The 15,439-nt window shown below is 30.6% G+C and overlaps 1 protein-coding gene across 1 annotated transcript; it reads right to left on the reverse strand.

The window, feature by feature from the left end:
* Positions 1–8,897: 8,897 nt before the first annotated feature.
* Positions 8,898–12,389, reverse strand: LOC140990744 (piriformospora indica-insensitive protein 2-like). The gene is made up of 2 exons (XM_073460586.1): positions 11,579–12,389; positions 8,898–10,281 (listed from the first exon to the last, which is right to left on the reverse strand). The coding sequence occupies exons 1-2, from the start codon at positions 11,789–11,791 to the stop codon at positions 9,049–9,051; spliced, it is 1,446 nt and encodes a 481-aa protein (XP_073316687.1). The 5' UTR covers positions 11,792–12,389; the 3' UTR covers positions 8,898–9,048.
* Between the last annotated feature and the right edge of the window lie 3,050 nt (positions 12,390–15,439).

The raw sequence follows: 15,439 nt of genomic DNA on the forward strand, positions 1-15,439 counted from the left end.
TTGATGAAGTAATGTATGGAAATTCAACAGTTTTTTAATATTTTATAGTGTTTGGTGAAACTAAATGGTTTATTCTCAAATATTTATATTGTTTATAAAATTTTGTTAACCTTAGCATAAACAGTTGCATCAACAACAAAAAAAAGCTATTCAAAATTAAAATTAATAAAGATTTATTTTCGATTAATAATATCACAAAATAGACTAAATTAGCAAATTATGTTGTCGCCTGACAAAAAAATGATCTGACAACTAGATTACACATAGTTCATAAATATTTTTACATCTAGTTGGAATAGTGTTTATGTAGTTATTTCAAATACAATAATTGATTATATTTGTTAAATAAACTTTACCGTTATTTATCACAACAAAAAAAAATATATTTTTAAATTTTTAATTTAACCCTGGTCGAGACATATATGTAAATATAGAATACAACTGTATGATTATAAAAAGAAATAAAATTAAGATAATTTATCAGGTGGTGTTGGGTACAGCTGTGACACTATGCTAGTCAAAACCCAATACAAAATATATAAATTCAAACTTCATTTTCTAAAGTTTTTATTCTTTTTATGCAAATCGCCCTTTACACAGCGATCACGCCCCTTATTATCAGTTTCATGGCTTTTTTTATATGAGACCCACTTGCACATTAATTAAAAATATATATTATTTGTTTATTTATTATAATTCCTAGAAAATTAATTTCATTATTTTTAAATCTTAAAAAATCCTTTTTTGGTCATGCTTTAAAATTTATGGAGAATGAAATGAAATTTAATAATATTTTTATGGGTTATAGTTTAAAAGTTTATTTGAAAAGCATTCTTCGACAATATTTATATTTGTTGTCAAAGCCCTTGGGATTTTATTGTTTCGCATGGTACGAAATATTCTCCAAATTTGAGATTATTATTTTTAGATATTTGAATTCTTCAGTACTTCTTCCAACGTATTAAATTAAAACTTAAAAGTTCATATACGAAGTTATTTTGTAATTTAAAATCTAATATCTACAACTAATTACATCATTTTTTTATATGTAATATTTAATTAGTGACAAAATTTTTATTTTGTTGGCTAATTCTTTTTTGCTTAACAAAACAATTTCTAATTAAAAGGGGTATGTTGTATGCGGAAGGCCAACCAACGCCTGCGACTAGGCGCTTAGGCGATACCTAGATGATCTTTTTAATTTAAATATCTAATTCTTCTTATTCATCTCAATCATTATCTACTATATGTATACGTTGGATAATTATATTTATGCTCTATTATTTTATAAATACACTCTATTTTTATTTTTTGTAAGATAGTCATATAGATATATGTATACGTTGGTGCCAAGAATGTTGACAATCAATAGGAATGTAAATGAGCCGAGCCGATCCGAACAGTATCAGGCTCGGGCTCGGCTCGTTAAACTATTTTCTCGGCTCGGGCTCGTTACGAGCCTTTGGTTTGAAGCTCGGGCTCGGCTCGTTAATGGCTCGTTTATCTTGTTTAATGAGCCTGGCTCGGGTTCGGCTCGTTAAACAAGCTCGTTTCTGCTCCGAATCCAACTCCAAACCACAAAGTTATGCAGAAGCGGCATTCAATGAAAGAATCTTCAAATCTATGTTCATCTCCAATTCAATACTACCCTTATTACAATACAGCAGAAAGGCATTATTTGAAGAAGAGTTCCAGCAGATCATATGTCAATCGTGAACCACTTAAACGAGCCGAGCTCGAACTCGAGCTCACGAGCCAGCTAAACGAGCCAAGCTCAATTTTGAGCTCACGAACCTATTATCGAACATGTTCACGAGCTAACGAGCCGAACATCATTAATCTCAAGCTCGGCTCAACAAAATTGTCGAGCCCAAAATAAGGCTCGGGCTCGGCTCGATAAGCTTAACGAACGAGCCCGAACGAACTTTTTAACGAGCAGAGATCCGAAAAGCTCGCAAACAGTTCGGTTCATTTACATCCCTAACAATCAATGTTTTACGCTTAAAATAAAAGTGATTCAATGAAATTTTCTCTACAATATCAAATATTAAAAAAATAAATTCTAAAAATACAAGCATAAAATCAAGTAAAATACTGTTCTGTTTGAGGTCCGATAGTGACTACATTCCAAACGGATTGGGCCATGATTGTATCGGCCCAACACTGTGCTTAGCGTAGGTTCCGGGCTTACCAACATGGTTACTAGGACTGACTTCGGCCCACTAAAATTTACGTCTAATGCTTGTTTTCATTTTCCAAATCCAAATTTTTTTATTTATTTAATGAAAAACTATTATTTATTATATATTTTTCCCAACAAAGCTTTGCCTGATTTTCGTAAATTTCAATAAAATAATAATTATTAATTATCTCCTAAAAATAATCTGCTATTATATAATATTTTTAAATTTTAATTAATTTCATTTAATATATAACTAATATGATTTTATGGATATGATAACAACTTCATTTCTCCGAAACACCTCTTTGGTTTCAATTTCATCAATGTATTCAAATACAATCTTAGTTTTTTTCAGCCTTTGTAAGTCGGCATTGCAAATCACAAATCCGTTTGTTTGTTTGAGTAAATCAACTCTACGATCGATTTTAAATCTTTTAGCTAGTTATTTTTTAAAATCATAATAGTAGATTTCAAATATATTTCAATATGAAATCATTTTAAATACTTCCTTCAAATATTTTGTCAAATTTAAATCCTTCAATCCAAATGCAACCTAAACGTCAACCATGCAAAAGAGGCAGCCATGCTCTTGGTATAAACGGTTTTAGTCGGATTTTTAAAATTTTTCGAACTCATATCTTGGTTCATTAGTGTTCTAGTATATATTGATCTGATTCAAATTCGAGCAGGAAACAAAAGTAACATACATCAATATATTATAAACATAATATTTTCATTAATTTATAGTATTAAATCAATACTATAAACTTGTATACTCAATACATATAAATAAATAATGCTAAAAAAACAAAAACAAAAGTTCGCGAACTGGTTCATGAGCTTTCGAATGAGAGATCGATAAGAACGTGAATCAACTTGGCTCATCTTATAACGTTCCTAGTCGATAATCAGTTCCGAACCAAGCCAGATTTGGATTCCTCCTGGAGTCGGTTGTGCTCACAGATTTAGACATGTTAATTACATAGAATCATCGGCACCATGGACTTCAACAAATTAAAATAAATCATCAAATAGTAAAATCTTATTTTTACAAATTCAATAATATATAACTTCGTAACACATACATTCCCAATCCAATTGATCTCCACATTATAACTTTAGAAACTATATTATAAAATTCAAAATAATATCCAACTTTTAAGCTAGAAATACTCGAAAATTTTCTATATATCATGTATAGAAACATATCATATAACTAAAGGCTACCAAATGTATATAATAACACGAACAAAGTCCCATTTGATTTTCTTTTATTTAAAGGCTAACTTGGAACTTCTATCGATTTTCAGGCGCGGAGTTGTGATCCCTGGACGGAGCCGAAGGTGGAATAGGGACTCCTTTAGGAAGTTTAGTGAAGAACAAACGATCAATCTCCATGGTCTGCTTTTCTCTAGAATACGTGGACAAACGCATCGTGGAAACGTCGTCCACCTTCATCGATACCGCTCTTGTCCTGATCGCAAAGCAAGAACCGATCAATAGAGATTCGAGAAAGATGAACAAAAGAATTGTTCGAAACGGGGTGATTAGGGTTTTTGAGGAGCATGAAGAAGAAGCCATATTAGGGTTTGCTTTCTTCTCTTTATCTATCTTCGGGTTTTCGGAGAAACTCGAATACTTTTTCTTGAAGATGAAGAAGGATTTATATAAAAATGTGGGTGGTTAAGGAAGCATGTTTGATAGTTAGGTGGTGTGGGAGGCTGAGATGTGAAGAGTTGAGAACTATTAATAGATATAATTTAAATTTATGATGTGTGTGTCACGCAATAGCAAAATATGGACTATGTAGGATGTAAAATGTCAACGAAATTATGTTTAATTTGATGCCGGCTTCTATTTTATTTGATAATTGGAAGTCCAAGATAGAAATTTCATTTCTTGTACGTAAGATTTTTGAATTGTTTATCTATTTTTCTTAAAAAGCTCGCGTGTAAGATTGTCACGATTTCTTATATTATATGATTTCGGAGAACAATTACATGAAAAGTCAGTCTCTTATAAGACGATCTCGTGAGTCTGATAATATTTAAATAAAAAGTAATTTTTTTTCATGAGTGACCTAAATAAAATATTAATATCACAAAATTGATTTGTGAAACCGTCTACGACAATTTTATGTTAAATCAATTTACTCTGACCCCGCTTATGGAATCATGTGCCACGTGGTGAACTTGTAAAATATGCAAAGTCAATATATTATAATAAAATATTGTAATGATTTTTGGCATTTGAAATATACTAAAAATATTTCTAAGATATTACTTCCTAGAAAAATCTTATTTTTTTTATGGAAGAACGTAATATAAAAAAATAAAAACTTGAACATAATTTTTTTCTAAGATATTGATTATCAATTTTTTGTAATTGATTTTAAATGGTTTGTATATATGAATTATTAGGAAACACTGTGTCTGCAAATATATAACAAGAAGTCCAAAATTCCCTTTAATTTTGGTCCATGTTTAATGCTTTGCTTGATCTTTTGAGTGCAAAGACAGAAGAATTAATTGTTAATAAAAAAAAATTTTAAAGCCCAAATAAAATATTGGGGGTTCCATTAAAATTAACCCGACAGGGATTGACATCTGGAATTTTTGGCAATTTAATCTTAGTTTCAATATATTTATACTCCTTGTATTATTTTATGATATCCCAGTTCAAAATTGTTAAAATATTAAATAATATTTTGCACATTTCTTTTCAAAATTACATCGATAAGATGAAGAGTCGGTGGCTTATTTTATTTTTGGTAATAAAAAATTATTGAGCTTCAAAAGTCAAAACAAAATATTCTTGACAATTGCTTCTTGGATATTTTTTCAGCTCATTTGGCAATTTTTGTTTTTTAAAGGTGACACCTCTTCTTTTCTTTTAAGAAATATACAAAATTTTCTTTAAAAAAATTTAATTTTATCCCCTGAAATATACTAAATCACCACCATTTACTAAAACTCGAAGTTTCTCAATACAACGGCATAATATATATTTAAGAAAATAACTTATTTTGACGATGAATTTGAAATCTAAACTTCTTAATTTTAAGATTTGTTTGATCTTTACCCTTTTTTTGTGTGTATGTTTGAAGATTATTTTGTAAATTTTTTTAAAAAATATCACAATTAATAAAAAAATGTTCATCAAAAACAACATTAATCGGTTAGAACAAAAAACTTTCAATATAATTATACTTATATAAGAATAATTTCAAAACTATTCTTATTTAAATATACTTCACTTAATTTGTATTCTTTAATTAAACGAAAATTTTGGTCTGAATAAGCTATTTAATTAATTTGTTGCCAACTTAAATGTAATAATTTGTGCATAGATTAAATAAAAAGAGTTGATGATCTTGTCTATCTCATTACCTAGAAGATTTCTTGCGGAAAATTACCAAGCACCAGCTAGCTTTCACATTAATAATAATAAAAACATTATACAATAAGTTCACTTGTTATGAGAGACAACGTAACTAACGGCTGTCCAAATGCCTTAACTGCCGGCAGTCCGGCCATTCTTCCTTCATTCGTGCAACATGAGCACGACACATGACAGCATGCTGAAAATCAATTCGTGGGATGATTGGTTGTCTACGTTGGAGCCTGGAGGCAATAGAGCAATCGACATGTGGTGTTTAAGTCGAGTTATACTGTTATTACTAGTTATATAGTTTTTGATCAAACGATAAACGTTAATCCTATTAATACGAGGGATTTGAGAATTGAGGTCACACTCAAATATATAAATATTTTTTGTGATTAAAAAACCATTTAATTTTGAGAAATGTTGGTGGTGCTACCCAAAAACAAGATGTGATATTTATAATAAGCGATGTAAGTTAAATTTCTATCATAAAACATAATTTCAAATACAACAAATCTTTATTTAGAACATAATTATGTTATTTCCCACTGCATGATTCAAATAGATTAATGAATCTATAATAAATTCTAGAGAGGCCAGAGCTGTGCCAAGAATTATACTTGGCAGGGACCCGTCGCATGGGTTTGGCTGGACCAGCTTAGTCTGTTCGATCCGATCAAACTTGGGCAGACACATATAATATAATTAATATGTCACGCTGACTACACAATGAACTTTTATAGCAACTACTTCGTATCTGTCATCGCTTTACGAAAATAATTAATTAAAGTTGTTATATAACTTCATCGTAGCTCATTTTTAATCTATATCTATATGCCTATAAAAGTGTGTATAATTGACATTGTTTTTCGATTGTATATTGACATGAATACCCTTCGTGCAAACTTGAACAAAATAAAACTTATTATTATTGTAATGTAAAGATAAAAATAATAGGACATAAATGACTCATCATTACTAATAATTAATTGACATTTAGAGCCTTATAATTTCTCACCATTATAAACTTTCTTACCATGAAATACTCCACACCAGATTGGTTTGAAACGGGAAGAATCAGGGTTATCTTCCCCACTTGGTTCTCCAAGCCTGCTTTGCCTAAATATACTCCTCGAACTTGGTACAATTATGCAAGTTTATTTCTTTGGTTATATTTCAAATTTTTATGATAAAATCATACCGGTAGTTTAAAATTTATATTTAATAATTATTGTATGAGTTTATTAGATTTTATTTGATATTTACCACATAATCTTATTTAAATGTGTATTTCATTACATATGTTGATATATTTATTGTTTTAAAATTATATTTAACAAGAAATTAATAATCATCGATATAGTTTATAAAAGATCAATTTTAATATAAAATTAATTATCTATGATATAAAATTCTAAAAACAAAAGGTAAAAGATTTATGTAGATGTTTAAATATTATTTAAATGGAATATTATGAGTTATATTTTACTATTAATATTATTATTTTATTAGTTTTGATATTATTTTGATGAGTTAGTTACGATATTTTAAATTGATAATTATTTATCGTTAGTGTGCTTAATTTATGTAAATTATGATTTAATTTTTATCATATAATTGGTTTTTACGTGCATCGTACATGCTTCATGCTAGTTTATTTTAAATATTTGATTTTTATTATTAGAGACAAGATGTATGACATATATCGAGAATGAGTACAAAACTAAATAAGTTGTAGCAAGTTATTTTACGAAGAATGTCGAGAGGGTTAGGAGCAAGAATTCTGCCAAATAACATTCACCAACACTTCCAATCACGCCATATAGAGCCCACAAAAACAAATATGTACCAATATTGAAAAAAATACAGCCTTTTTACTTCAAATGGTCCACAAATTTCCCTTTCATCATCATCACAACATGTTAATACTTGCATGGACCACTTATCAGCATTATCTACCCCCAACTTAATTTGTACATATGAATGCTTGTCTGTTTCATAACCATGGTCGGATCTAGTTGTGAATGCGTATCTGTGCTTGTTCTTTCGATATATAAAAAAAAAAACATATTGTTTTCAAGAAACGTCATGGATCCACAATATGGCTCGTGAAGATTGAGTTTTCTCAATTAACCCATAGGCTGCTGAGTTGTATTGCGTGTCATTTCTCTTTCGTTTTCGGTGCATTCGATATCATGACTATTTGTCTCTGTCTTTCTAGTTTGAGTCTGTCACACAAAACTAGTCTAGTGTGATTTTTTTGGTCAATATGATTTGCAACATACTGCATTGGCCCTTTACATTTACCCGGTGCGAATTAAAACATAGAGGTTGCGGGTTCTCTTAAAAAAATAAAGAAATAAATGGCGGGCATAACCACCAAACTTCAACACACAATATACACACACGCACGCATATATATTATATATAATATACTTCCGAAATAATCGACAATCTTGATGTACACTAGTTGGTATATGTTTATATATATGCTAAATGACAAGTTAAATCTCATGTAGTATTTATATAATGAGACATCAACCTATGAGGCCATCTCCAACCCATAAATCTATTTTGGTGCAGTTTCTGCACCAAATATAACATTCATCTCCAACCCATTTACTTCAAATCTTACACTAAAAAGTATATTCTTAGAATATTCTTTTTGTTTACTATTTATTTATAAATTTAACAATATAATTATAATTAATTTTAATATTAGTATTATAATTATAATTTTATTTTTATTAATAGTTAAATTTATTTATTTGATTCTTATATATATTAACTCTAATATTTATAATACGAATTAATACAAATGCTTCATTATTAAAATTGACATAATTTTAATACAGATAATTTATTTTTAGAACTTAATATGAATCCAAATTCAAACATCTGAACAACTATATTCCTNATAAAATAAAAAACTAGAAATATTTTTATGATTTTTCTAATATAATTATAATTAATTTTTTTTGTGTTTTAATTTTTATTATGAATTATATTTTATATCAACAATATTTAATTTTACTCATCAATTATATAATAATATTATTAAAATATTTATTACATATTTATATTAATTAAAAAACATTAAAAAAAATTAAAAAGAAGGCCCAAACCCAGCGCCATTTCGCCAAAAGGTTTCTCCTCTGCGCCAAATGAGCCGTTGGAGTGGAAATCCTGCGCTATCACAGCGTTGCTGTGATAGCGCAGGGTTGGAGAAGCCCTGAAATACAATTCAAATATTTTAAACATGGAAAGCTAAACTTACATAAATGTGACAAATACAAACAACCTTCACACTTTTTGTATTTGTTAAGACATCGAACGCAATTCTTTCAAAGGTTAATTTTACATGTGAAATTACATACTAAACTACTACAAATTTTGTAAGAGTAAAAGAAAAAAGAGTACATGATGGGATACATTACTCTAAAGTGGAAGTATCGTGTAACTAACTTGTAAGGTGTGATCCTTTAAAGGGCCGCAAGATAACCAATTAAAACGACCAACACCTCAATCACAAGACCTATTCTACCAACAACAATATCCATCGATCGGAATCCCAAAGAAATCATGAGATTTGATTCTTGATTCCAAAAACCATCACCAATCTTGGATGGATTATCCATATGTGCCTCGAGTTTGGTAACTTCTTGCTGACACAACTTTACTCCAAAGGGGACATAATTTGGAGGCACCAATCCGATGGGATAACACAGATTTGGATTCCCCCAAGCACCAAATCTCCTCCCCATTTTCTCATAAAACCGTTTAGCGAAACTAAGTTCCCCTGTCAAGTTATTTCCATGTACGTAAATCGAAGTCACATTTGGCAAATTTGCAAGATTTGGGGAGATATCTCCTGTGAGCTTGTTATCATTGAGTCCGAGAAATCTTAGCCCTTTTAGTTCGACCAGAGACTCTGGGATGCCACCTGTCAGGATCATATTGGATAGGTCCAATGCGCCCAATCCCACCAGATTACGCCACTCAATATTGGCGAGGCTACCACCGATGGGATTGTTTGAGAGAACCAATTCCTCCAAAGAAGTCAACTCTTGGAGTGATTTGGTCAACTCTCCGGATAATTTGTTGTTGCTGAAGTCTAAAAGCTTCAAATTCTTCAGATTTGCAATCTCTTGTGGTAGTTCTCCTCCCAATTGATTGTTGCTCAAGTCAAGCTTCAACAGTGAGGTCAACCCTCCAAAAGTCAACGGCAATGGGCCATTAAGTGAATTTCTACTAAAATCAAGAATCAAGAGACGGTTTAGCCCGTCAAATTTATCTGGGATCTTCCCTTTCAATCTGTTACCAGCAAGATTCAACCTTTTTAAATAGATCAAGTTTCCAATACCAGCCGGAATTTCTCCAGAGAGTCCATTTTCCGTTAGGACTAATGACTCAAGATTTCTCAACTGAGTAAAAGCAACCGGAATTTGCCCAGTGAGGCCGGGATTCGATCTGAATTCCAGTGATACCAGGCTTTCTGAAAAAGCTTCCCAATTCTGAGCAGGGATTGCAATCTCCCGGTGGGTAGGAGACACGAAGCAACCGAAGAACGAAAGAGATTTCAAGTGCCTTAGCGCAAACAAGTGTGGGCTGAATTGTAGCACATTTTGGTCGCAAATGAGGGAGTTGTCATGAATAGGCCCTATGCTTAAATCAGTCACATACCAAAATTCATCGAATAGATCACAAGAAACACCCTGTGGAACAACAGCAAAATGGAATTAAATCACTAATAATAAAATAAAATTTTAAGTTGCACTTCACAATGCTTTACGAACAGAAAACATGTATAATAAAATATTGGTGGATTGTGTCTGATAATCAGCTTTCCATTTGTGTGAATGAAAATTGAGAAATGGTAGGTGTGTCCTACATTCGAAAATAAAAATGGAATATATGAGCTTTTATTGAGTTACACTTTCTAAAATTGTAAGAATTATTGGTCAAGAAGTTTTTTTTGTGCAAATCAAAGGCCCGATCTGAACGGGAACATGCTTGACTTGGGTGTGACGAATGTCAGACCAATTAAGGTAAAAATCGTCTAATTAGGTTATGTCTTCCTACTTACACTTGGCTTGACTTGGGTGTGATGAATGTTGGACCAATTAAGGCAAAAATCGTCTAATTAAGTTATATCTTCCTACTTACACTCAAGCTGCTTGTGATTCTGGCAAATCAAGGGCCCGATCTACGCTGGGAAAGGCTTGACTTGGGTGTGACGAATGTATGAACAATTAAGGCAAAAATCACCTAGCTAGGTTATGCATTCCTATTTACACCTTATGCAAGCTGTTTGTGGTTCTGTGTGATCTGCTGGTAAAGTTCATATACTAATTTTGTTCGCAGTGTGGTGATTTGTGCTATATCGCTACAGATCTATCCGTTGTATCATGAGAAACAGTCAGTCAAGCTTAATTCTCGAAACATATATCGGAGGGGATAAATCTGTTTGAAGAAAATTGTTCTTGTTACAGGCTTCGGTTTGGTTTGTTGTTTCTTGTTGTTACAAACACACGACTTTTATACTTTCAATAATATACTTATTTCTTTTGATGTATAAACGAGATTGATGTCATCCACTGTTCTACCTGTGCTCTTCGTATTTTCGGTTTAAGCATTTTGGCTAACAAAAAAACTTATGAGAAAACCATGTAAACGTCAAGAAGCATGAAAAAATATGAAGAAAGAAAGACGATTCATTGCCATGGGTAATATATTTCCCATTTTTCGTGTTTCTTGCAGCGATTGTTTATTTATTTATTTTGAACAAGTCTTGACATGGTATACCATGAAGAATAAAACTTGAAATAGACAATGAAGATTGCAAGAATCTGAGAAACTATGTCAAGTGGACATTACAATATGCAGAAACAACATAATCATTGGAGGGAATGAAAAAAATATGGAATCTTGAAACCCGAAAATTAAATGAAAACAAAATTTTATAACTTCTCAAATTATGGGGGAAAAGTAGCTGGTTGTAATGTAATGTACCTGGATAGGAGTCCATCCACAAGGATCTGGATAAAGGTCTGAACCATTCCACCATTTGCCCACAAAACCTTGAATTGCAGAATACAGAGCTTCTTGTTCTGTACTCTTCATTGGAGCTGACACACTTTCATCTTCTCCATTACACCATGCACGCAGACATAGTACGCAAACAATAAAAATCGAAAAATCACTCCAAGATTTCAGCTTTCTCATGATAGCTAAAATCCCAGATAGAAACAACTTCAACTGAGTAAAAAATCACATAAAAAAACAGAAGATCCGAGAAACTTAAAAATTTGGCTCAGCAAAACGACAGTCTTTCTTAAAATCAAAATGATCCCATTTGAACTATATATATCTAAACAAAATCTGATACTTCCGAGTACAGATACAGAGATTTTAATGGTGGGATTTCAACAGAAAGGACAGAATGGGAGGAGGAGGTGGAGAATGAAATAGCACGTAAAAAAACACTGGCTGCAACGCTGCTTCCTGGTGGTATTTATAGCAAAAGCTTAGGTAGTAAATGAAGTATAGAGGAGGAAGAGAAAATCAGAAGATGTAAGTATAGGTTGTTTTGCAGATAAAGATTCAAGCAGCACAGTTCTCAATGTTTAGAGAGAAAAAGGGAAGGACAAAAAAAAGTAGTTATGGTGGTAAGAAGAACAGTGGGAGCTGTGATGAAGAAATTAAGGTCCGCTGAGCTGAAAATCTAGAGAGTACAATGTTGTTAAATGGGGTTCATCAATTTTCCTTATATCTAGGAGGATTGCTTTTTGATGAACAATGAATGGATGTGTGACACTGGATAAGTAAAATTCAGGCAAAAATTTATGTGAAACAGTCTCACGGGTCGTATTTTGTGAGACAGATCTCTTATATGGGTCATCCATGAAAAAATATTACTTTTTATGCTAAGATCATTACTTTTTATTGTGAATATCGATAGAGTTGACATGTCTCATAGACAAAGATTCCTGAGATCGTCTCACAAGATATCTACTCAATTTCCAAAGGGGATCTCTCTTCTCTCTCCTTTTCCTTTTTTTTTGTCAATGGGAAAAAAGGTGATTTGAGATCACAAAGTCAAGAACGAAGTAAATGTGTTGAATAAATCAATAAGAAGATATTATTCCTCTGAATTATAATTAGTTGTCAATTTCACTAATTTATCATAGTAATATTACATGCATAGTAATCAAAGGCTTAGCTTTGGTGTAATTTGTCCTCTCTTTTTTTTCTTTTTCTTTTTTTTTTCCTTTTTTGCAATTTTGACCAAAATTTAGTATCATTCATCTCTATTTCAATTTTTGCCAATTTTTCATGGAGAATATTCTTTTTACAAATTTTAGTGTATGTCATCAAGACATCAACACCGCGTCTGGAAAAAAAAACAATATTTTAAAAAAATTTATAAATATCATACTAAAACTAAAATATGACACCATAAAAAATCAAAATCATAAAAAACCAAATATATAAGACTAGAATTATAATTTCCTCACATAATTATTTTTATCATTATATTGATTCTCTCATAGAGTATAAATTCCATACCGTAAATTGGAAAAAAAAAATAGTTTAATAAAAATAATGGTATTTTTATGTGTAACATGTAAATTCGTATTTTGCAAATTAAATTTCTGGTCCCAATTATAGATTGTTGGTAAACATAAATCCATCGATAAATCAGTCCTGTGAAAGATTGATCCGTCGATTAATTAAAATTAACGATTCATACTTAAATTTAAAAAAAGGATAAATTGAGAATCAAATATATATTTTAAAAACAGTTTGCAAAGAATTAAAATTATTGTCCCAGTAAATTGATTTTTCACCCATGAGTGAGGATTAGAAGTTGGGAAATTTATGATTTGACTTTATTATTTAGGGGTTAGTGATGGAAGAAAAGGGGACCAGTTTACATGCAAGACAAAGGTAGTTTTTGTCTCTGGATGGCTTCTTCTCGCTTTTTGAGCTGTTGGGTTTATAACTGGTTTCTGCTATCTTTAGCGGACCATACACTAGCTGGGAATAGCCTTTTAATTTATTACTTTTACACTCTCTTCTTTTCACTTTTATATATATATATATATAATATTCAATTACAAAATTAAATGTTCCTATACAAGTATTCATACGCCACCCTTCTAAGAGACGAGCCACATGGCATATCAACGTATAAAATCGACGTATGAGATTGAGCTTATATGAAATGATTTGATTTGAAGTAAGCGATTTATAATGTGTGAATATGAAATGAAACTCATCAAATCCAATATAAACTCATCCAAGCAGTCAATTAGATTTGTAATCCATGGCTTCAGATCTCTTCGATCCATAGCTTCATATCCTTCCATCCAAGCGCAACTTGAGTTAATTTATGTAGTATCGTTATACGTTCATTGTTTATTTTTATTTGATGATGGTGTAAGCCATGTTCTTTTTGCGGAACGACGAGCCGCAAGTAGACTACGCCAATTTTGTACATGTAACGTGCAACGTGGTCATATATCCTTGATGTTAATTTTCATCAAACCAAATTTAAAAACTTATTCATGATCCTCAAGAACAAGACTTGGATTTACAATAATTGAATTACACATGTTTGTGTACGTGTTTTTTATATGGTAAACACATGCATGTGTGTGAATTTTGTGGAAGGGGACCAAAAAATAAATGTGGGTTGGAAGCTTTTTTATGTTAGGACCACCAAATCTAGCCCACCCTATGTCCTTTTGCCAGTTCTAATCCTCTGATTAGTCATTTTCTCAACTGGTCACACATTTAATCTTATCTTATTTATTTATTTATTAAAAAGAGATATTTATTATCACAAAAATATTCATTCAATAATTTAATATCTCTTTATATATATTTTATCATGATTTGAAAAATACGAATAATGGGAATTAAATTATTGATTCTACTTTGTATTTTTCCGAATAAAACAATGGAAGTCGATCGGCAAAGATGAAATATATAAATCGGTCGGGTAAATTAGTATAAATAAGTAATAGATCATATACAAAATGATGGCAAGAAATATCGAGTTATTTATTATAATTTATATATTGTAGGATTTTATTTTTTAAAAATAAGTTAAAATATTTTGGAACGATTCGATGATAATGGAGTTTAAAGATGGTATTTTAATTTGCTCTCATGGTAATATGCTTTTATTATCATAGTTACTTAAATAACATGATATCATAAAAATAATATAAACAATTGTTTTTGGATATACTTGTATATATAAAATAATTTTATAATATTATTACAATTATTAAAAGTAATGTATAGTTTTAAAAAGTTTAAAGGGTAGTTTCTTATAAATAATAAAAAATATATAAATAATTGATTCTCTACTTTACATTAATTTTTTTCCTTATTCCAGACCACTTTTTATTGTCTTAATTTCTCTATATAAGCATACATGGATGAATCGTGAATGCATATGTACATATACGTGTACTCGACATCTTACAAGATAGATATTCTTATTCGTTGACGGATGAGTTGGTATATTTTGGATATAATAACAAAATTAACAAAATTATTTTTTTGGTTTGTATGTTTATTTCTTGTGATTTGGGTATTTGATGTTATTAAATTTCAGTTTCAGTTTATTATATTTGTCTTTTTTAAAAAAATTGACGTGACGCCGATGTGTGTATTGTAATATCAGCGCTTTCCATGAAAAATATAAAAATGGTCACTAAAATAAGTGCTTTTTTAAGCACCAAAAATCCCATTTAAACACATTCAAAATTATAAAAGCACTTTTGTTTAAAAAATAAAAAAACACTTTTCTCAGTTTAGCTTATGGATACCAAACGCACTCTTAAACTCAAAAAATCT

Source organism: Primulina huaijiensis, chromosome 12, assembly GCF_012295235.1.
Source record: "Primulina huaijiensis isolate GDHJ02 chromosome 12, ASM1229523v2, whole genome shotgun sequence".
NCBI classification, from domain to species: Eukaryota; Viridiplantae; Streptophyta; class Magnoliopsida; order Lamiales; family Gesneriaceae; genus Primulina; species Primulina huaijiensis.

Bases quoted from the DNA above. Each gene is read 5' to 3' on its own strand.
- LOC140990744 (XM_073460586.1), bottom strand. From the start codon at position 11,791: ATGAGAAAGCTGAAATCTTGGAGTGATTTTTCGATTTTTATTGTTTGC. The intron at 10,282-11,578 runs GTACATTACATT...GTTGTTCCACAG, and splicing joins GTGGATGGACTCCTATCCAG to GGTGTTTCTTGTGATCTATT.